Consider the following 22,460-nt stretch of genomic DNA (forward strand, 5'->3'; position numbering starts at 1 on the left):
AGCACCTAGAACTGCACTCGGCACATGGACTCAGTAAATGTTGAATGAAATTAGTTTGTAGAAATGCATATTAGAGTTCTGATCCAATTGCCCAATTTTAAGCTAGAGAATGGTGACGCGCAGGAAATGATTAAAGCGTGAACAGAAAGCAAAATCTCCAAGGAGAAAAATCAGGAGAGGATCACACGTGAATAAAGGGGAACAGGGGTGTCCAATGATTAAAGAATGATACTACAAGTCAGGACTAAGTCTGTCACTACTACCAGAAGCCACTATCTAAAAACTACCATTTTCCCATCCAGCTGAAATATTTCTGAAAAATTGTAACCATATAATAACTAGATCACAACACCTGTAGTGTGGCTGTGGTTTTCTAATAACAAGAGTGAGTTCTGAGAATCAGTTGTCTGACATTTGGTGAATGGTTACCCTCAACAGTACAGTGGAAAAAATTTTCATGGGCTTTGCAGCAACCTCAATCTGGGCTCAAATGGTGACTTTGTCACATACTAACTAGGCAAGGGGCCTTGAGTAAGTCCCATCTCTGAATCTTCCCTCAGCTGTGCAATGGGGGATGACATTGCATGCTTCACTGGGCTACAGCGAGGATTAAATTAGACAAGCCTAACAGTCAGTGTAGAGTAGGCGCTGGGATGAGTGGATCTCCTTAGAAATGGGTATATCCCAGGCAGGTCACAGGGTGACCACAGAGGGGCTGGGCTGCTTTTCAGTGGCAGGAGATGGGTCCCGCCAAGCGTGGGTCTGGGGTGACTGGCTCATTGGCTAGCTCTGTAGGCCTGGCCACCCAGCAATTGGCATCTTCTCGGCTAACAGGGTGTTTTCATGAGAATACATTTATGTCTGTGAAATGAGGTCGTTTCATCCTCCAGGCTCTTTCCAGCTCAGACCTGGTTGCGCCTGGCTTAGAGTCTGAGAGGTGCCTCATACATGCGGTTTCTTTAACGACTGAGCCTCCGGAAAACCCAAAGAAACCATGAATTCGTTAGCAATATGTTGGGTGTTTTCCAGCCATTTGTGTTTTCGCTAGTGATAATATTTATGCTTCCTGGGGAAAAGGTGAGAATTTGGGGAGAGAGGGCAAGGCACCAAAGACCTTGGTTTCCAGGAACCGGCCAAAGGTTCTTCCCTGAGAAGAGGCGGCTTAAGGAAGTACTCCAACTCCGGTTCTAAAACAATCCAATCCGCAGTTTTCCCCTTGCTTTGGCTGCTCGCCGGCCTTACTCCCCGCGCAGGACAGACATTGGCCAGCCCTACGCGAGGCCGGCGAGAGTCCACCGGCTCCCAGGAGGGCGGGCCCGAAGCTCAGGAGCCGGGAGCAGAGGGCAAGAAGTCGCGGGGGCGCCGAGGCAGGGGCGGGCGCCGCGGGACTACAGCTCCCGGCAAGCGCTGCGGCCTGCGCCGGATGCGGTTGGCTGGGAGCTCTAGCCTCGCCGCCCTCACCAGCCAATGGGACGCAGGAGAGAGACCTGACCCGGATTCTCAGGGACCAATGGCCGTGCAGGGGAGGCGGGGGCTTCCTCACCACTCACCTTGCGCTCGGAAAAACCACCTTTAAAAGGTCGTGCTGGGCCAAGTTCTGGCGGGCAGGGAGACCCGAGGCGAAGGGCACGGCAGCGTCCCCGAGAGCGGCGCCGGGAGAGCCCGGGTCCCCGCGAGGCGCGCGCCGGACGTCGCCGGGGGCGGGGTCGGGGGCGGGGCCTGGCCTCGTTGTGGAGCGGCTCCTAATCCATCATGGCGGCCGCGGGGGTCGGTGTCGGTCCCTGAGCAGCGCTGGAGCCGGAGCCGGTTCCCGGGTCCTGCGGCTGAAGAGCCCCTCCGCTGTCCACGGCCCCCACCTGCGGGGGGAGGCTGGGTCCCGCGGCGGAGTTCCGGGGATGTGACTGCCTGGCGGCGGCGGCGGCGGCGGCGGCGTCTGTGCCAACGTCCGGAGCCGGGGGAGGGGGTGTCTCGGGCAGAGACCCCCGGGCTCGGGGCAGCTGAGGCGGCCGGGCCTCCTCCCCCTCCGCCCGCCTCCCGCCTTCCGGGCCGCCACGGCCCTTCCTCCCGTACAGCCCTGCCCCGGCTCCGGGACACTGGGGGTGGTCTCTGAGTTCCTGAGGCGCGGAGGAGCGACGCCCCGAGTAAGCCGCCCGCGCCCCGCCCCCGCCCCGCAGCCTGCCCCGTACCCCGCGCCGCCCCTGCTCCCGCGCCCGGCGCCCGGCTCCCGGCTCGGCCGCGGAGCCCCCCGTGCACACCCCCGCGCTGTCAGGTGGCCTCCCCTTCCCCCCCGGTTGCTCCCGGGAGCCTCCAATGCCCTGACTCCCTCCAATGTCACCTACGGTCCCCTTGGCCTCCGCCCCGACAGAAACTTTAATGCAAAGGAAAAGCCTGGACTGGTTTCACAGGCCTTTTAAAAAGCGGACTTGAAAAGTTGCTGGCAACGCATTCCTTGTCGCCGGAGTCGAGGGCAAGCTCTCGCTGAAGCCCGGGTGACCCGGGTCCTTTTCCGGAGCGCAGGGTAGGGAAGCAGGAGCGGCAGCTGGTTGGGCAGGAAACTTGCTGGGAAACGAAGAAACTGAGATAGGGGGTGACTTCCACAGGAGAAGTTCTGGAGAAGCATCCAGAGACCATCAACATTCCCTTTATGTGTGGGAATCGAAATGACTTTAGTGTTACTGACCCTTCTACGAGCATCCCTGTGAATGTTTGTTTTTCTTCTTGAAAAGACAGAAACTTACTCAGCCAGTAAAAGACACTTAAACTCAAGGAACTTTTGGGTAGCGCTGCAAGTCAGGTTACTTCAGACTGATAAACTGCAGAAGTGATTGGAACTCCTGTTTACATATGTCCATCTAAAAAACTGCTTCCTTTGGTTACCGAAGATGTCCTTTTTTTTCTTTTTTTTTTTTTTTTGTGATTGACCTCAATTACTGACTCGTGGAGATCGGGTGAATGTGAAATCCCACATATATACTGTTTTCCTTCCAAGCCCACTGACCATTCTGGAAGATCTCGAACCCTCTTCTGGAAAGGGGTGCCTATCATTACTTTATGGGGCAGCAGCCTGGCAAAGTTCTTGGGGACCAAAGAAGGCCAAGTTTGCCCGCCCTGCACTTTATCAAAGGAGCAGGGAAGAAGGAGTCATCGAGGCATGGGGGTCCACACTGCAATGTTTTTGTGGAACACGGTGAGTGCTCTCCAAGCTTTCTGGTCGTGTTTTTCCGTATGTGTTCAGCCTAGGAGGACCTAAGGGTTCTGTGAACGACAGTACTTGCGTCCAGCTGTACTTAAAAAACTTCTCTTATTACAGTTTTCTCTTAGTTTGCGGTGGAACTTTGTATAAGAAGAGGTTACTTGGAGACTCTGGATGGCTTTATTCAAAAATCTCTTTGAGTTGTTTCTTTCTTGCCTAATTCCCCTTCTAACTCACTGTTGACCTTAGATAAGCCATTTTACTCTTCCAGTTTCCTGAGGAGATTGGACTTAAGTGGTTTCTCAGGTTCAGAGTCCATGATCCTGCTCTAAACCCCAGGCATGGGCTCTGCCGGAGGTACCTGGATCCTTTACTGCTTTATCCACGCAGAGCTTTTATCCTATCCCCAGAGTGGCTCGTGCTCCCCAGGAGGTTAAGAACCACAGATCCTAGTTGACACTATTATCCTTGACCTTTTCAGTCATAAGTAGGACTTGATAATACACCCTTTGGAGCTACGTGGGAGAAGTTGAGTGGGGAAGCAGCATCCCTTGTGAATTGACAATACCCACCTTCTGGTTATTTTACCTTACACAGGAGTAATCGTTTCCCCAGGAATGGAGCCTTAGCCTCCCCTCTCCCTGCTTCGGATGACATTTGGGGCAAGAAAGGTTGTCTTTGATATTTTTATGAACATGGTTGGCATTTGATTGCAGACAGTATGTGTTAAGCTGTACACTCCCCATAATTCTATGTGAGCTTTTAAAGCTAAGGGCCAGGGGATCCCTGGGTGGCTCAGCGGTTTGGCGCCTGCCTTTGGCCCAGGGCGGGATCCTGGAGTCCCGGGATCGAGTCCCAGGATCGAGTCCCAGGATCGAGTCCCGCGTCGGGCTCCCGGCATGGAGCCTGCTTCTCAGACCTCCTCCTGTGTCTCTGCCTCTCTCTCTCTCTCTCTCTCTATGTCTATCATAAATAAATAAATAAATCTTTAAATAAAATAAAATAAAGCTAAGGGCCAGCCCTCAGCCAATTAATTAGGGTCCTGTTTGTACTGTTGTAGCCTGACATTTTTTCAGACTGTGTACTTTATATTGAAATATTGATCCCACCCACTCGATAAGCAAATGAAGGATGAGTGCAGGTGGCACTCAATCTCAAATGCTTAATGCTAATAATGGATGACCACAATAAACAAAGGTCTCTGTTGCATAAACTTGCATTTGGCTGTTGAGGTTTGTTGTTGTTGTTTTTTTTTTTTTTTTTTTTAATTTTTATTTATGATAGTCACCAAGAGAGAGGGAGAGAGGCAGAGACACAGGCAGAGGGAGAAGCAGGCTCCATGCACCGGGAGCCCGACGTGGGATTCGATCCTGGGTCTCCAGGATCGCGCCCTGGGCCAAAGGCAGGCGCCAAACCGCTGCGCCACCCAGGGATCCCTGTTGAGGTTTTACTTACAGAAGAACATTTACCTCATCTAAATGATTTGAGTACTTGAATAGTATTTTTCCTTGAAATACTAGTTACATTTTAGCACTGCTTTTAGGCAGATATGGAGATTTGTTACATTATGGTGCTTTCCCAGTTCAGGATGTATAAAGTAAATTATTTACATTTTTAACTAGTGATGATGATCTTGCAGCCTTAGATAATGAAAATTGGTACAGACTTTTTGTAGCGCTTTGGCTAAACTTATCACAACTTAAAATGCATATTCAAATAACTCAGTAATCTCACTTCAGGAAACTTCTTGTACAGAACAGTATATAGTTCCATAGGTGTCCCTGATACCCTTTCCAAGAAGGTTGAGAGGTCAAACCTGTTTTCATATTAATGCAGTACTTAGATGTTATTTGCATTCTTTGCACAGATAGTGTAGAAGTCACGCAGACTCCTTAGTGTGAATTGAGGTTGTAGCACCTCACTGTATTAGTAGCCATGGTGTTCATGGATGCGCTCATAAATAAATAAATACATGAGGGATCCCTGGGTGGCGCAGCAGTTTGGCGCCTGCCTTTGGCCCAGGGCGCGATCCTGGAGACCCGGGATCGAATCCCACATCGGGCTCCCGGTGCATGGAGCCTGCTTCTCCCTCTGCCTGTGTCTCTGCTTCTCTCTCTCTCTCTCTGTGACTATCATAAATAAATAAAAATTTAAAAAAAAAAATAAATAAATAAATAAATAAATAAATACATGAAATAAAAATTTGTTTTTCACTTAAGAATGTCCTTGATGAAGCAGTAGAAAATATTAGTTTTATTAACTGTTGACCCTTGCATGGGTTTTTTTTTTTTTTGGTACTCTGTAGGTTGAAATGAGAAGTACAGGTAAAGCACTTCTGCTGTGCACTGAGGTATTACAATTATCTCTAGGAAAAGCAGATGGGCAGTTGTTTGAGTTGCAAGCTGTACTGGCTGCTTTTTTTATGAACTATCATTTTTTCTTGAACTACCACCCACAAACAATGGTTATTCGGGCTAAAAAAGAGTATAAAGGAGTCTTTCAGGGAAAACAACTGGTAGTATATGTTGCCAGTGATAAAATTTTAGCTTTCCAATGAAAATTAGGATTTTGGAAAACTTGTATCTGCTATTGTGATGTAGGGATTAGTCGTGATATTTAAAAATGTGATATTTTGATGAAATGAAATTATTCAGAAAATCGACATAATCTAATACACCAATGTTTTCTAAGTGATCAATACATGACTTTATAAAATCACACACAGGTAAAAGATCTATCCAAAGTGCAAGATGGACCAATGGATTTTAATGTAACAGAATACAGAAGTTCCTTGATACAGTTTTAGATTCTACATCACAACTAGCCTTTAAGAAACTACCACTTACAGGGGATCCCACGTCGGGCTCCGGGCATGGAGCCTGCTTCTCCCTCTGCCTGTGTCTCTGCCTTTCTCTCCCTCTCTCTGTGTATCTCATGAATAAAGAAATAAAAAATCTTAAAAAAAAACAAAAAAAAACTACCACTTACAGAGTTTTGGTGTAGCTTCAAAGTCTACAGTTATCTAAAAAGGCTACTTTTTGTGGAAAACAGTTATTTTCTAGTAATAAAATTGTTTTTAAGTGAAGAAATAAAAATTTACATTTAAATTTCTGATATGGTAAACATTGGTGAGATAGCCTATATAAATAAGAGCTCGTTGGAGGTCCTCTGTAATTCTCAAGAATGTAAAAAGGGATCCCTGGGTGGCGCAGCGGTTTGGCGCCTGCCTTTGGCCCAGGGCGCGATCCTGGAGACCCAGGATCGAATCCCACATCAGGCTCCCGGTGCATGGAGCCTGCTTCTCCCTCTGCCTGTGTCTCTGCCTCTCTCTCTCTCTCTCTGTGACTATCATAAATAAATAAAAATTAAAAAAAAAAAAAAAAGAATGTAAAAAGGTCCTGAGATTAAAAAGTTTGAGAACTGCTATTACAGGGGGTCTATCACAAAGGCACACAAGGCTGTTTTTTGAAGGTGAACCGTAAAGTACTAACCCTGAAAGGCATCCAGGTAGTGGTAAGTGGATAACAGCAATTTGAAGATTAGTTAGCATGGTATGGGAATTGGGATTTAGGCGGAATGGGAGAAAACTTGCACTTTTTATTTAGCATTTATGATTTCTTTCTATGACAAATTTGTGTGATTTTACAATGCAAAAAATAGAGCGATATTAAAACTGAATTGATGGCAGCACAACCAGATAGTCACTTCTTTGCAGCAGTTTTTTTTTATGAAAGGATTTGTCTAAGTCAGTGAGTTTTATTGAAGACAAATCAATTTCTTGGACCTTAGGTATTCTTTTTCTAGGGCAACACAGTTTTATTTTGTGTTACAAATTGTTCTTGATCTTTTACAGGGTGATCTTTCTAAGAGTTGGTTAATATCCATATAGGTTAGAATAAAAATCTTTCAGTCATAACATAGAGTATTGGATCAGACATGAATCTGGAAGCCAAAGATACTGTTAGATGAGGGTGACAGTGGTGAATCTGGAAGGAGAGGGCAGATGGCAGTTTTTTTGCTAGGATCAGTCAGAGTAATAAGGGTTTGTCATGTGTACAGGGAGAAAAATAAAGGAAACCGTGATATTATTTCTTGTATTGTATGTTCCTTCCAAATTTCAGTGTCTTGACTCAAGAAAATTCACTTTCAGGAGAGTTGGTAAAAGAGGAATAAAGCATTCACTAGTAAACCTCTTTTCCTTAGTGTTTCCTTCTTTTTTTTTTTTTTTTTTTTTTTTAATTTTTATTTATTCATGATAGGCACACAGTGAGAGAGAGAGAGGCAGAGACACAGGCAGAGGGAGAAGCAGGCTCCATGCACCGGGAGCCTGACGTGGGATTCGATCCCGGATCTCCAGGATCGCGCCCTGGGCCAAAGGCAGGCGCCAAACCGCTGCGCCACCCAGGGATCCCCCTTAGTGTTTCCTTCTTTCTTCAACAAATATTTATTGAACTGTGTATCAGGTAATGTTTTAGTCATTGGTGATACATTAGCAAATAAAAAAGGTCCCTGCCCTCTTGGAATTTACATTCTAGTGGGAGGAGACAGACCATAAATGAGTTACATAGGTGAAATATAAAGTATGTTAGATGGTAGCAGGTGCTGGGGAGAAAAATAACGTAGAAAAGGGGGACGGGGATGTTGGGAGGTGTGATTTTTAGTTAGGGAGTTCCTCCTAAGAAAGTGGCATTGGGAGGGTGGTGAGGGGACAAGCCTTGGAAATAATGGGGTAAGAGCATTTCAGGCAGAGAGAATCAGGGTGCAAAAGCCCCAAGGCAGAGCTTGTTTAGCTTGCTCAAGTTGAAGCCCAGGGTGGTTGGAATGGAGAGCAAAAGGAGAGTTGGTAGGAGGTAAAATGGTGGTGGGGAGAGAATGGCTGGAGAAGAATGTGGCTTTGCTGACCATTTGAAGATTTTGACTTTGACTCATGTGGCTTGGGAAGTTGTAACAGGCCCTGATTTATGTTTTATTAAAATGTCTCTGGCTACTGTATTCAGAAGGAAAGCAAAGAGGAGGCAGGAGTTCCACTGGGGGGTTGGCTGCACTGATCTGGATGGTGAAGGAGTCAGATTCTGTGAATACTGGAGGCACCTGGATTCACTGTTAGATTAGACATGAGATGTGTGGAGTAGTATGTGAGAGTCAGGGGTGACTCCCAAGGTTTTGAAAAAATGGAGTCACCTTTTACTGAAATGTAGGCATAGAGGAGTGAGGTTTGGTGAGGTGGGCTGTGTGGGATGAAGATCAAGAACTGCTTTTTGGGCATGTTAAGTTTGGGATGCCTAGTATTAGGTGTCCAGACAGATAGGTCACATATGCAGCCAAGTCTGCCACTGTGAATTCAGGGAAGCAGTCGAGGCTGGAGAGGGAATCTGGGAGTCATCAGGTTATAGATGCTATTTAAAACTATGAGAGGATGATAAACTCAAGGGAGAAATCTCCCAAGTACCAACATTTCAAATATGTAAGGTGACATTTGTGGTTTATGAAATTAAGACTTTACATTTTTTGGAGGGGTGGTGACATTTAACATTTCTCATGGAAATGATTTTAACTCATTTTTAAGTTTTAAATTCTGTTTCTCTGAGGATTTTCCCCCCAAATCAGAAAGTTGCAGATGTTTAAAACATTTGCATACAAATTTTCTTATTATTCTTGGTACACTAAGTATTTTAAACATAGAATAACCATTTCAGTTTAAAAAGTTTTGTAGGTATGCTTGGCTGGCTCAGTTGGTAGAGTATGCAACCCTTGGTCTTGGAGCCATGAGTTCAAGCCCCATGTTGGGGGGTAGAGTTTACTTAAAAAAAAAATTAAAATTAAATGAAAAATAAAAAAATTTGCATGCTTTTCTAGTTCATGCTTTAAAAAATTGAAGTTTTTTTCCTATAAATTATTTCTGGATTTTCTTTCTTTCTTTCCTTTCTTTCTTTCTTTTTTTTTTTTTAGATTTTATTTATTTATTCATGAGAGACAGGCCGAGACACAGGCAAAGGGAGAAGCAGGCTTCCTGCGAGGAGCCCAATGTGGACTTGATCCTAGGACCCTGGGATCACGATCTGAGCCAAAGGCAGACACTCAACCACCGAACTACCCAGTGCCCCTAAAGATTTCTTTTATTATTTTTTTGAGGGAGAGAGCGAGAGTGTATGTGAGCAGGAGCAGCACAGGGAGAGGGAGAAGCAGACTCCCTGCTGAGCAGGGAGCCAATATGGGTCTTGATTCCAGGATCCTGGGATCATGACCTGAGATGAAGATGGATGCTCAACAGACTGAGCCACCCAGGCACCCCCAGTAAAAAACTTTATTGAAGGTAATAGAGTAGGTATTTGATAAATCAACACTAATTCCCATCACTGTTAAATTGTACTAAGTATCCATACACATCAGAAGGTGGGAGACAGCGCAACTATGGATTCTTACAGGTACTGAAGTTAAATCAGTCAGATTCTTAAAAAGAGGATGTTTGGAAAGATTATATTTATGTACTTATGTTAGGAATTCAGCTATGAACTGTAGAAATGTGGAATTGTGTATAGGTATATATATATATATTTTTTTTTAGGTATATATTTTTAAGGCTGTTATTTCCCATAGGTGAATATATTTTGTATGGCTCTCTAAATTTTCATGAAAAGTTATTGCTCATTTTATGAAATACGCTTATAATATAGAAGAAAAATAGGAATTTCAGTTGTGATTAAAGGATGATCAAAATGACTTAACCAAAAGAATTTTTACCTTAATGAAGTATTCTATCAAAGAAAATATAACAATTGGAGAAAACATGAAATCATTTTTTGTTAAGGACTTCACTTGTGCTTCAGATCTCCATGTGATATACGCTGGTGTGTTGTGATGTGTGTTGCAAATGATGCGTTTTTTTTGCATGGGGGAATAGAGATGAGTTCACATGCTTGAGCTGAGAATTATACCCATAGGAATATATCAAACACATTATCTGGGTCTGGGGGGGGAAAGGTTAAAATTGCTCCTTAGAAGATGAGCTGCAATAAAAGAAAGCACTCCCTGAAGGCCTCCTTTTATGCATATTCTGGCCTTCCCTACCTCCTTGCCTCTTTGGTGGTTGTACCCTGACTTTACCCTTCTGTGTGTAAACAGAACCTGCCTGCCTTTTAAAGCTCTGCTTGGGTCCCACTTCCTTCTTGAACATAAATTTTGATGTGCTTCTTTATTTTATTACTATTGTTTTTAAAGTGAACTCTGTCCCCCAACATAGGGCTTGAACTTACCACCCTGAGATCCAAGAATCACATGCTCTACTGACTGAGCCAGCCAGGCGCCCCTGATGTGTTGTTCTTGAAGTGTTTAATTCCCAAATATTTGGGGAGTCTAGATGATCTAACTGATTTCTAACTTAATTCCATTGTGGTCAGAGAATATCTTCTGTAAATTTCAATCTTTTGACATTTACCGAGACTAATTTTCTGGCCCCACATATGACCCATCTCACTGAATGTTCCATTTGTACTTTAAAGAATATATATTCTGCAGTTGTAATTTTCTGTAAATGTAAATTAGATCAAGTTGGTTGATAGTGTTGTTTCAGATCTTCGACATCCTTATTTTTTGTCTGCCTATTTTATCTGTACCTTTGCTGAATGTCTTTGTGGTCTTTTTTTTTTTTTTCCATTGAGAGGTATTAAAATTCAGCAGCCATGATGATGAATTCTTCCCTCCACCCCCTTTAATTCTATTAGTTTTTTTAGCCTTTAAAGCAATTATTAGGAAACAAGAGAAAGACTGGGGGTGGGGGACACCTAAGCATTCAACTCAAGAAGCTAAAGGACAAAGTAGTCCACAGTATGCAGAAGTAAGAGAGTAGTAACAATGAAAACAGAAATTAAGAAATGGAAATGTCAATAAAGCCAAAAGGAGACTTGGGAAAGCATCTGTAGAATAGACAACCTCCTAGCAGGATTGATGAAGAGAAAGAAGAGGCAGGAGCAAGCGAGCGGGTACTTAGGACAGGAATGTAACTGCAAACATGCCGTCAGTTTGTTTCATGTATTTGGAAGCTCTGTTGGGTCAGCAATATTATGGCGTTTTTCTTTCTGTTGTTCAGTTTGGGTACTTTCTGTTGATCTCTCTTTAAGTTCACTAACCCCTCTGCATTTCCTATTATCAATCTCCTTATGATTCTCATTTCAGATGTACGATTTTCAATTTTAAAATTTCCATGTGGTTTTTTTTTTTTTTTGATAGTTTGTATTTTCTTTTTAATATTTATTTATTTATTTGAGAGAGAGCACGAGTGCCCACAAGCAGGGGTAGGGGTGGGATGGGAGTGGGGAGAGGGAGAAGCAGGCTCCCCTCCACTTCAGCACGGAGCCTGACATGGGCTCCATCCCAAGACTCCGAGATCATGACCTGAGCGAAAGGCAGATGCTTAACCGACTGAGCCCCTGAGGCGCCCTGAGTTTGCATTTTCTAACATTGAGTTTGCATTGAGATTCACCGTCTTCTCACCCCTCGGGCCCATCTTTGCCTCCAAATTCTTAAAGATATTTATTTATTTTATTTTTTAATTAATTAATTAATTAATTAATTAATTAATGATAGTCACACACACACATACAGAGAGAGAGAGAGAGAGGCAGAGACACAGGCAGAGGGAGAAGCAGGCTCCATGCACCGGGAGCCCGACGTGGGATTCGATCCCGGGTCTCTAGGATCGCGCCCTGGGCCAAAGGCAGGCGCCAAACCGCTGCGCCACCCAGGGATCCCCAAAGATATTTATAATAAAGAGCTTGTCTGGTAATTTAAATGTCTGAGTGATCTTGGGGTCTGTTTTTATGGATTGCTTGTTCCTCTACATTGCAAGTCAATGTTTTCATGCTTCTTTGTGTGTTTACTAATTTTTTATTCTGTGTCAGATATATGTATGTTACACCATGGGGATCTTGTCTTACTTTAGAGCGGCTTTCTTTAAAATTTTTTTAGAGAGGCTTTCTTTTTTTTCTAACGAGCAGTTACTGGCCTGTTTTTTTGACCCTGTCACGCTAGGTTTTATGCCTTGTTAGAGTGAGTCTGTTTTGGATTTATCCTTACTCTGGAGGCATGGCCCTTACTCTAGAGGGCGTTCTTTAGACTTAATGCTTGGCCTTTCTGGGATGTCCGGTAAAGGACAGAGGTGCTCAGCAGGTCATCCCCGTACTGGGTGAGCTGACACTTTAGTGTCGGCATCGAGAGCGCTCCACTGTCATAGCCACTGCCATCTGTTTGTTAGACCTTCCAGAATCTCACCTTGCATGTGTGCTACCCAGCCCTCTGCCAGGGACGCAGAGCCATCCCCCTCCTCTTCCATGCACTGCCTGCCCCCGTGCACTTCCCCCCTACTCAGACAGTCTGCCCTACACGTTCTAGCTGTCTCTGTAGCCTCCAGGCTTGAATCCCCATCTGTATCTGCTTCCTCAGTTCCAGGAGACTGCCACTCTCCCGTTTGGGCTCCAGCTCCCTGTACTGTGGCTGGGAAGATGCCCCAAGGCAGGAAGGTGGAGGTGACAGGCAGCTCAACTTGTGTTTTTCTCTTCTTGTGGATCACAGTCCTGCACCACCGTTGTTTAATGCCTGGAAACAGCTATCTCTAATATTTCACTTAGGGCAAAGGACATCTGATAGGACAGTTCCAATTGCTTTACATTCTTTACAAATTTTGATCTCATCAGTGTTTTAAGTGCTAGCTTTTTGTGTGGTTGTGTAGTGGTATCATTGTGGCTTTGATTTACTAGCTTTGATGATTCACTGAAGTTAAGCACCTTTTCATATGCTTATTGGCCATTTCCACGTCCTATGTATGTGTGTGTGTTGGTGTATATATATGTGTGACCTATCCGCTCACCTCTTTTGTCCATTTTTAAAGTTCTGTTTCTTATTGATTTGCAGGAGTTATTTGTATATTCTCTATACAGGTCTTTTGTTGGCTATATTTACTACTGTTATCTTCTCATATTCTGTGGCTTGCCTTTTCACTTTTAATGGTGACTCTGAGAAATCGGTTTTTATTTTTAATGTAGTTCAATTTAACAAATTTTCTTTAAGTTTGGGTTTTTTTTTTATGTCATTTTTTTAAAATTTATTCATGAGAGACACACAAAGAGAGAGGCAGAGACACAGGCAGAGGGAGAAGCAGGCCCCATACAGGGAGCCTCATGTGGGACTCGATCCCGGGACTCCGCCCTGAGCCAAAGGCAGGCGCTTAACTGCTGAGCCACCCAGGCGTCCCTTTTTTATGTCTAATGTAAGAAATCTTTGTCTACCCCAAGGTCATGAGGAAGTTTTTTTTTTTTTTAATTAAGTTTTAATTTTAACTCCAGTGTAGTTATCATATAGTGTTATATTAGTTTCAGGTTTCATGAGAAAGTTTTATTTTATTATATTTCATACACAGATCTACAGTTCACTTGGAATTGACTTTTCTGTGCAGGGATGATAGGTTTACTTTTATTTTTTCCATATTGACCTAGTTCTTTAATTGAAGAGTACATTTGCTGCTGCATAAATTAGGTATCGATATATGTGTGGGTCTGTTTGGGAACTCCTTACTCTGTTAATTTGTTCTGTTTGTCTGTCCTTGCACCAGGGCCATACTACCTTAAATACCATAGCTTTAAAATAAGTCTTAATACCGTGTGGAGTAAGACCTCCAGTTTTATTCTTCAAGATTGTCTTGGCTTTTCTTTCTCCTTTGAATTTACAAATACATTTTAGAATCAGTTTTATCAATTTCCTACCCAAATAAAAATACCCACGGGGATTTTCTACTAGGATTACACTAAATCTATAGATTACTTTGATCCTAGGAATAAATAATAGAATATAAAGAATTCTTACCGATAAAAGCAAATCACTTCAGGAGACATTTTTTCTTTGTTAATCATAAAGGCTGAGTGATTCCTATAAGTTGTTGAAAATTTCAAAATATCTGCTTTTCCAGATTCACCTTTCTGTGTACATGTGTGGTTTTTTTTAAATTCTATTTTTCTTTGATATTTGGTACTTGATTCCTTGAAGGTGGAGACCATGTTTATGATCTCTGCAGGTCTAGAATTATATTTTTTTCAGACTGGATGCTCGGTAAGTATGGAATTGAATATCATTGATTATGTCAGTGCCCACTCTGTATCATGCACTGCCCATCTGGGGTAGTACAGCCAACTACCCTGGAACAAGGGGACAAAATAGCCAGCCAACAGAAGGCTCTTTGTGTACAGTTTACAATCCTAAGGACCACCATTGGCCGTCTGCTTGGGAAAATGGTTGCCGCCTTTGAACCAACAGTGTAGGGGTGGGTACAGCAAATGGGCTGGGGCAAGTGGGCGCCTGTTCAACTTGATCATGGCTGTTATGCTGTGAGGAGACCCCTGCTGGAGCCTGCAGTGCCTTTCATCTCAGTTCTTCTTCTTCTTTTTTTTTTTTTTTTTAAGATTTTATTTATTTATTCACAAGAGACACAGAGGGAGAGAGAGAGAGAGGAAGAGACATAGGCAGAGGGAGAAGCAGGCTCCACATGAGGAGCCCGATGTGGGTCTTGATCATTCATGCATGCATGCAAAGTGTTTTTATTTTTATTTTATTTTTTAAAGATTTATTTATTTATTTATTTATTTATTTATTTATTTATTTATTTATGATAGACACAGAGATTGAGAGAGAGGCAGAGACGCAGGAGGAGGGAGAAGTGGGCTCCATGCCGGGAGCCCGACATGGGACTCGATCCCGGGACTCCAGGATCGCGCCCTGGGCCAAAGGCAGGCGCCAAACTGCTGAGCCACCCAGGGATCTGCAAAGTGTTTTTAGAATTACATTGCTGAAGGCTCCTAGGTGGCCCAATACTGCTTCCCCTGGTTGTGTGCTCTCTCTCTCTCTCTCTCTCTCTCTCTCTCTGTAGAATAAATAAATAAAATTAAAAAAAAAAAAGATTACATTGCTAATTTGTTATAGAGCTGAGGTTGAAATCAAGTCCTTTTCTTTTTAAAATACTTTTGGATTTTTAAAAACATTTTATTTATTTACTTTAAAGTTTTTTAGATTTATTTATTTGAGAGAGAGAACGTGCTCGTGAGTGGGGGACAAGCAGAGGCAAAGAGAATCCTCAGACAGACTCTTGCTGAGCCGGGAACCCAACTCTTAAGCTTGGTCCCAAGACTTGGAGGTCATGACCTAAGCAGTAACCAAGAACTGGCCACTCAACCAACTGAAATCAAGTACTTCTTGATAGCTTGAGTATTTTTTCTACCAAAAACATGTCGTTTTGAAGATAAACTAATCCCCTTGAAAAGGTTCACAACACTGAAACAAGGGGGGTTTAGAGTTAGAATTTATTTCAATAAAATTTTTATTTTTTCACCACTTTGTGGTGTATGTTTTTGATACTGAATCTAATAATGAATGCACACAAATACCCAGTCTAAAAGCCATGTCCTTCACCTGGGATGTCCTTCAATCTCAGGGCTGGAAAGGAGATGGAGGCTAGCTCCTAGTCTGTGCTTGGGTACAAGTCCCTACATTACACAAGTGGCTGCTCTGTTATGGTGAGTGCTAGTTGTGGGGGTTGCCTGGCACCCACAGAAGCCACAGCAGACTGGTGGTAGGAGAGCAGGAACACCAGTCACCCCTTAGGAGTGCAAGTTTTGGCCAAAACATGTGGCCAGAACAGAAGAGTGCAAAACCTTACCTGTCCTCAGATGCTTAACAATTGAGTATTGAAAACAAGAGTAAAGTAAGAAAAATGTAGTGAAAGGGAAATTAGCTAAGGGCCTAGGAGAAGGGACAAAGTGGGTTGGTTGTGACTGATGAGTGCCACGGCTACTTGCCAGTGCATAGCACCAGTGTCATGGGGGTAGTGGTATGTCTGGCCTACACTGTCTCTGGCTGGAGGCTCCATGCCCTTCACAGACCAGTTGTCAAGAGAGCGGAACATGGCCATTTGCCCTATGGTCTTAGTCATTTGTTGTGGTGTGGGGTTCATCTGAGGCCTACCAAGGAAATGTGTCATGTATGTTTTCTGGTTGTCCCTGGTTTTGGCTAAATTCTTAGGATGGCCATTTGTGAAGAGTATTGGTACTTTTTACCACTTCACTTACATGCTCCAGCTGCAGTGGTGTCATTTTCAGATGTATGCTCAGTAGTGAGGCAGATGGCATGCACACATGGCTTTTCAGTTTTCCACCCAGCACAGCATACTCTCCTGACATACTTCTGAGAAGCACTGACGAGTACATTTCAAACTTTTTCTCCACTGGCTGGAATTTCCAACAAAACACTTCCGTCTCTTCTGAAGTGCATTAGAAAGTTGGAAACTGTTACTTGATTCACAGATGGTGGGTTACATATAAATAACCCATCTTAGATAGAAACCAAGTATTGTCGTATATTCCTTACCTTTTATGGCTGCCACTTGCATGCTTTCTCTACACTAGGCACTGCGCAGAATCCTTGACATATTATTTTTAAAAGTTACCAAACCATGCCAGGGCCCTTAATTTGAAATGCAGTCTGAGTTTGGGATCATGTAGCTTAGAACCCTCTGATGGTTCTCATTACCTAGAACAACAACCTCTGTTTTTTGTAAATAGTTACATATTCTTCTCCCTAATAATTTTCTGAGCAAACGTATTGTTCATGTATGTATATTTGCCAAAGTTGTGTTTGACGCTGTCAGGTTGGATGTTTCCCAGTTGTTTGCTTCTCTGCAGACAAAGTGGGCAAGGCGTCAGGGTAGGAAGGTGGGAAGGATACTGTCCCTTCCCTGTAATTGTCTAGCGTGCAGGTAGTTCTATGTTGACCTGCTGAATGGAGTGCCTGTTTTGATTTATATTTTTCTGTAGAAGGGAAAAAAACTCATACAAATGATAGCAAAGTCCTTGAGACCTCCTTGGTCCTCCCTTCTTCCTTTTTGCCCACGTTGTCTGGCTCCTGATGGAGATGGCAGTGCCAGGAACGAGGGGAGAATGACTCTCACATTGAGGGTTCTTACCCTAAAGTCCCTTCCCCCTTATTTCAGCTGGAATTGTTTTGATAACCAGTCTCAGTTCTTTTCTTTGAAATACATGTGGGGAAAATGTTGATTAGTGTGGGAGTTTGTCATTTTTGATCTAGTGAAATTCCACAATTGTCTGATTACCAAATCCCTGCCTGTTTGGTTGTGGATAAAATTCTACATTTAAAAGAGTAGAATTTGTTACTACTCCCAGCAATTGAAGATCAGGTAAATAAATGAAGTGGGCTGGATGCGTGAGACTTGACAGCGTGGCATGTAAGTTAAGCCAAACCTTTCTAGAAATGAGCATCCAGAGTGTGGAATTTTGTATAGGGGTTTTGCTTCACTTTGACAATTTCCTGCTTCTGTGTCTATCTCCTAGTCAGATAGGAAAGCAGGTTTTATCTGAATGCAGGTCCAGCTTACCACTTACAAGCAGTACTAGGGAGTAGACACTAGCATGTACGTAGTAGGTGTTAGTTGAGCAAGTCCTCTCTGCATTGTGAGATTCTGGAAGATGGTGAGTCTTTTTAACTGGAATCTCTGTTTTGTTTTGTTTTGTTTAAGATTTTACTTACTAAAAAATAAAAATAAAAAAAAAAAGATTTTACTTACTTATTCATGAGAGACACAGAGATAGGGGCAGAGAGAGAGGCAGGGGAGCCCGATGCGGGACTCAATCCCCGGACTCAGTCCTGGAACCCTGGGATCATAACCTGAGCTAAAGGCAGATGCTCAACCGCAGAGCCACTCAGGCACCCGGAGTCTCTGGTTTTTGATTTGCAAAGTGGGAGTCATAGTTCTTATTTGATTTACTCCTGCTGAGAGAATGAAATGGGATAATAAATTAAAAATGCCTACGAGTGTCTGGCACTTGGTTAGGCCCTAACAAATAGTAATTATTGTTGCTATTATTGTTTATAATTCTAAAATAATATATATGTCAGTAATAAGGAGCAGGCCCAAAAGGACCAAACCAGAGGCAGATTAAGAAAGAGGTTCTAGTGGTAATAACATTGTGATGAACAGTTTGCCTGTGACAGGGTTGTACTATGTTGGTAATTAAGGGTTATCGGGGCTCCTGGGTGGCTCAGTCAGTTAACCGTCTGCCTTCAGCTCAGGTCATGATTCTGGGGTCCTGGGATTGAGCCCTGCATCGAGCTCTCTGCTTAGCAGGGAGTCTGCTTCTCTCTCTCCCTCTACCTGCTGCTCTGCCTACTTAATGCTTTCAAAATAAATAAATAAAATTGTCAAATAAATAAAATCCTTTTTTTTTTAAATAAATAAAATCCTAAAAAAAGGATTATCTATGAAACCTGTGGGTTATATCTGACCATATAGTGATATTGGAATGCAGTGCTTCAAGAAAATTCTGGAGAAAACTCTTGCTTGAACTGTAAGTGTTTTTAAAAAGTACTTCTTACAGTGGTTGGAGGGTACGAACTATAGAGATGTTTCTGTCCTTCCACGTGAAATCAGCACTTCTGGTGTTTTTTTCTGAGGATTTCATTGGGGTCTGGGCCTTCAGTCCATTCTTGCTGTGAGAGGCAGCATCTTCTGACCAGGTAACTCCTCTTCACTCCTTCCTGTAACTTATTATTTCTAGAGGACAAAGTTATGTAATCCTTAAATCTGCTCCTCCTTGTTTAGCACACTTATTCTTTTGGCTTTTTTCTTTTTTTAAAGAATTAATTAATTAATTAATTAATTTATTAATTTATTTATGAAAGACAGAGGCAGAGACAGGCAGAGGGAGAAGCAGACTTCCTGCGGGGAGCCCGATGCAGAACTCAATCTTGGGACCCCTGGATCGTGCCCTGAACCAAAGGCAGACACTCAACTGCTGAGCCACCCAGGTGTCCTGAGTCCATATAGGTTTTATTTATGAATCTAGATTGGAGCTAGGTTGGGGAAACCCTGTTTGGTCTGTAATACATTATGGTTAGTTTGCTAGAGGTAAGTTCTGAGGTTTGTAAATGTGCATGGCTGTCAGCCCAACCTAGAATTACACAGTAAAACAAGCTTAATTTTCCCTGGTCAGAAGGATTTATTGTACAGACAAAAGCCTAAGAAATTTACTGGTTCTTATATTTGCATTTTTTCTTTATGTTGTGATGGATAATTCTCTTCAAGACTTTCTGGGAATCTGTCAACTTAAAGGAACTCACAGAAATTTAAAGTAAATCTTGGGCAGCCCCGGTGGCACAGTGGTTTAGCGCTGCCTGCAGCCCAGGGCGTGATCCTGGAGACCCTGGATCGAGTCCCAAGTCAGGCTCTCTGTATGATGCCTGCTTCTCCCTCTGCCTGTGTCTCTGCCTCTCTCTCCCTCTCTGTCTCTATGAATAAATACATAAAATCTTTAAAAAATAAAAAAAATAAAAAAATAAAGTAAATCTTATGCTCTGTGTGCCCCTCATGGCTGCCCCTGGGCAAGCGCTGACTGCTCTTGTCACTGTATTTTGTCTTTTATGAGTATGTCCTATAAATGGAGCCATCCAATATATAACCTTTTAAGACTGGCTTCTTTCATTGGGCCTAATACCTTTGAGATCCACGCAAGTGTTGGGTATAATAATAGCTTATTCCTTTTCTTTTTTGGAGTCGAAGACTTAATATTCTTACTCATTTATATATTATTATTTAAATTTTAGGTAGTTAACATACAGTACATTGTTGGTTTGTGGAGTAGAATTCAGTGATTCATCACTTACATACAATACCCAGTGCTTATCATGACAAGTACTCTCCTTAATGCCCATCCCTCATCTAGCCTATCGCCCCTCACCTCCCTCAATTAACCGGCAGTTTGTTCACTACGGTTAAGAGTCTCTCATAATTTGTTTCCTTCTCTCTCTTTTCCCCCATCCTGTATGTTCATGTTTTGTTTTTTTAGATTCCACATGAGATCATATGGTGTTTGCTTTCTCTGACCGACTTATTTCACTTAACACAATATACTCTAGCTCCATCCACGTCATTTCAAATGGCAAGATTTCATTTTTTGATGGCTAATATTCCATTGTGTGTGTGTGTGTGTGTATCACATTTTCTTTATCTATTCATCAGTTGATGGACATTTGGATTTTCTCCATAGTTTGTCTGTTGTCAGTAACACTGTATAAACATTGGAGTGCACTGGATCATAGGGTAGTTCTACTTTTAACTTTTTGAGGAACCTCCATTTTGTTTTCCAGAGAGGCTGCACCATTCCCACCAACAGTGCAAGTTCCCTTCTCTGCATCCTCACCAACACCTTTTATTTCTTGTGTTATAAATTTTAGGTATTCCAACAGGTGTGAAATGGTATCTCATCCTGGTTTTGATTTGTACTTCCCTAATGGTGAGTGATGTGTTGAGCATCTTTTCATGTGTCTGTTAGCCATCAGGATGTCTTCTTTGAAAATTGTCTATTCATGTCTTCTGCCCATTTTTAAACTGTGTTATTTGATAAACTCTGTAGGTTTTATTTATTTTTTTAAGTTTTTTTTTAAATTTTTATTTATTTATGATAGTCACAGAGAGAGAGAGAGAGAGAGAGGCAGAGACATAGGCAGAGGGAGAAGCAGGCTCCATGCACCGGGAGCCCGATGTGGGATTCGATCCCGGGTCTCCAGGATCGCGCTCTGGGCCAAAGGCAGGCGCTAAACTGCTGCGCCATCCAGGGATCCCCAACTCTGTAGATTTTAGATACTAACCCTTTATCAGATACGTCGTTTAGAAATATCTTCTCCCATTCTGTGGGCTGGCTTTTAATTTTGTTGTTTCCCTTGTTGTGCAGAAACTTGTAATCTTGATTAAGCCCCAATAATTCATTTTTGCTCTTGTTCCCAGCTTGTTCCTTTTCATTGCTGAGTAGTAGTCCATTGTATGGATATACTGTAATTTGTGCATTCATTCTTTTGTTGAGGGACATTTGGGTTGTTTCCAGTTTTTTTTTTTTAAGATTTTTTATTTATTCATGAGACACACACAGAGAGAGGGAGAGGGAGAGGCAGAGACACAGGCAGAGGAGCCTAACATGGGACTTGATCCTGGGTCTCCAGGATCATGCTCTGGGTTGAAGGCGGCACTAAACCACTGAGCCCCCCGGGCTGCCTTGGTTGTTTCTAGTTATTGATGATCATGAATAGAGTTGTTATACTTTGCATAAAGTTTTTGTAGGAACACAAATTTTCAGTGTACTTAGCATATTAGTGTCCTAGAGCTGCTGTAACAAACCACCACAAACTGGGGGGCTTAAGACAGCAGAGATTTCTTTTCTACTGTTCTGGAAGCCAGAAGTCTGAAATTAGTATCGTTTGGCCAAAGTCATGGTGTCAACAGGGCCACACTAGCTGCAGAGGCCCCAGAGAAGAACCCCTTCCTTGCCTCTACCAGCTTCCAGAGGCCACCAGCATTCTTTGGCCTGTGGCCCCCTCCTCACATCCCTCCAAGCTCTCACTTCCATTGTTACTATCCTCTTCCTGTCTTAGAGTCACATCTCCCTTAGCCCCCCTTGTAGAAGGACCCTTTGTGATGACATTTAAGGCCCATCTGGATAATCCCCCCCATCCCAAGATCCTTGACTAATCACATCTTCAAAGACCCTTTTTTGCCATGGTAGGTTACAGAGGCTCTCAGGGGTAGACTGTATATTGTTTAGAGGGGCATTTTCTTAGCCTACCACATGCCAGTAAAGACCTAGGTGTGGATATTACTGGGTCATGTGATAAATATATATTTACCTTTATTTGAAGCTGCCCAACTGTTCTGTGGAGTGGCTCTTATTATCCATCCCTCTAGCATCCTCCATGCTAGAATTCTTGACATCCTCACTAGAACTTGGTATTATCAGTAGTTTTTATGGTAACCATTCTAGTAGGTATCTCATTATGTTTTAATTTGCATTTCCCTGATGACTAATGATGTTCAGCATCTTTTCATGTGAAAACTTCATACTTCTTAATTTTCCTTTTTATTACCTTCATAAGTATGAGGAAGAAAAGAGTGAACCAAAATAGCTAAAGGAAGGCCATCATTGTCTCATGGCAGAAGCTTGCTGAGCAGCATGTTCTACTGGAGAGTGCAGAGACACAGTACAGATCTGTTTTCTTCTAGTTTCTCTTGCCTGTTAAATGTCCTTATAAAGTTTTGTCTGAGATGATGATATGCTTGATTCTAATCTAGGAAGTGACTATTACCTAGTTTCATAATTAATAAAAAAAATCTAAATCATGCTGATTCTCTACCAAATTACTATTTTTTTAATGAAAAATCTTTAACAAG

The 22,460-nt window shown here is 42.8% G+C and overlaps 2 protein-coding genes across 2 annotated transcripts in view; both read left to right on the forward strand.

The window, feature by feature from the left end:
* Positions 1-1,511: 1,511 nt before the first annotated feature.
* LOC140605881 (uncharacterized) lies at positions 1,512-2,484 on the forward strand. Its single transcript, XM_072778354.1, has one exon. The coding sequence runs from the start codon at positions 2,329-2,331 to the stop codon at positions 2,425-2,427; it is 99 nt and encodes a 32-aa protein (XP_072634455.1). The 5' UTR covers positions 1,512-2,328; the 3' UTR covers positions 2,428-2,484.
* A 406-nt stretch (positions 2,485-2,890) lies between these two features.
* The window catches only part of ABL1 (ABL proto-oncogene 1, non-receptor tyrosine kinase), a 142,930-nt gene continuing 123,360 nt past the window's right edge, over positions 2,891-22,460 (forward strand). Inside the window, exon 1 of the mRNA XM_072778350.1 lies at positions 2,891-3,187. Coding sequence (XP_072634451.1) covers positions 3,052-3,187 — 136 coding nt within the window. The 5' untranslated portion in view covers positions 2,891-3,051. The remainder of the gene's footprint in view (positions 3,188-22,460) is intronic.

This window comes from Canis lupus, chromosome 16, assembly GCF_048164855.1.
Source record: "Canis lupus baileyi chromosome 16, mCanLup2.hap1, whole genome shotgun sequence".
In the NCBI taxonomy this organism is placed as follows: domain Eukaryota; kingdom Metazoa; phylum Chordata; class Mammalia; order Carnivora; family Canidae; genus Canis; species Canis lupus.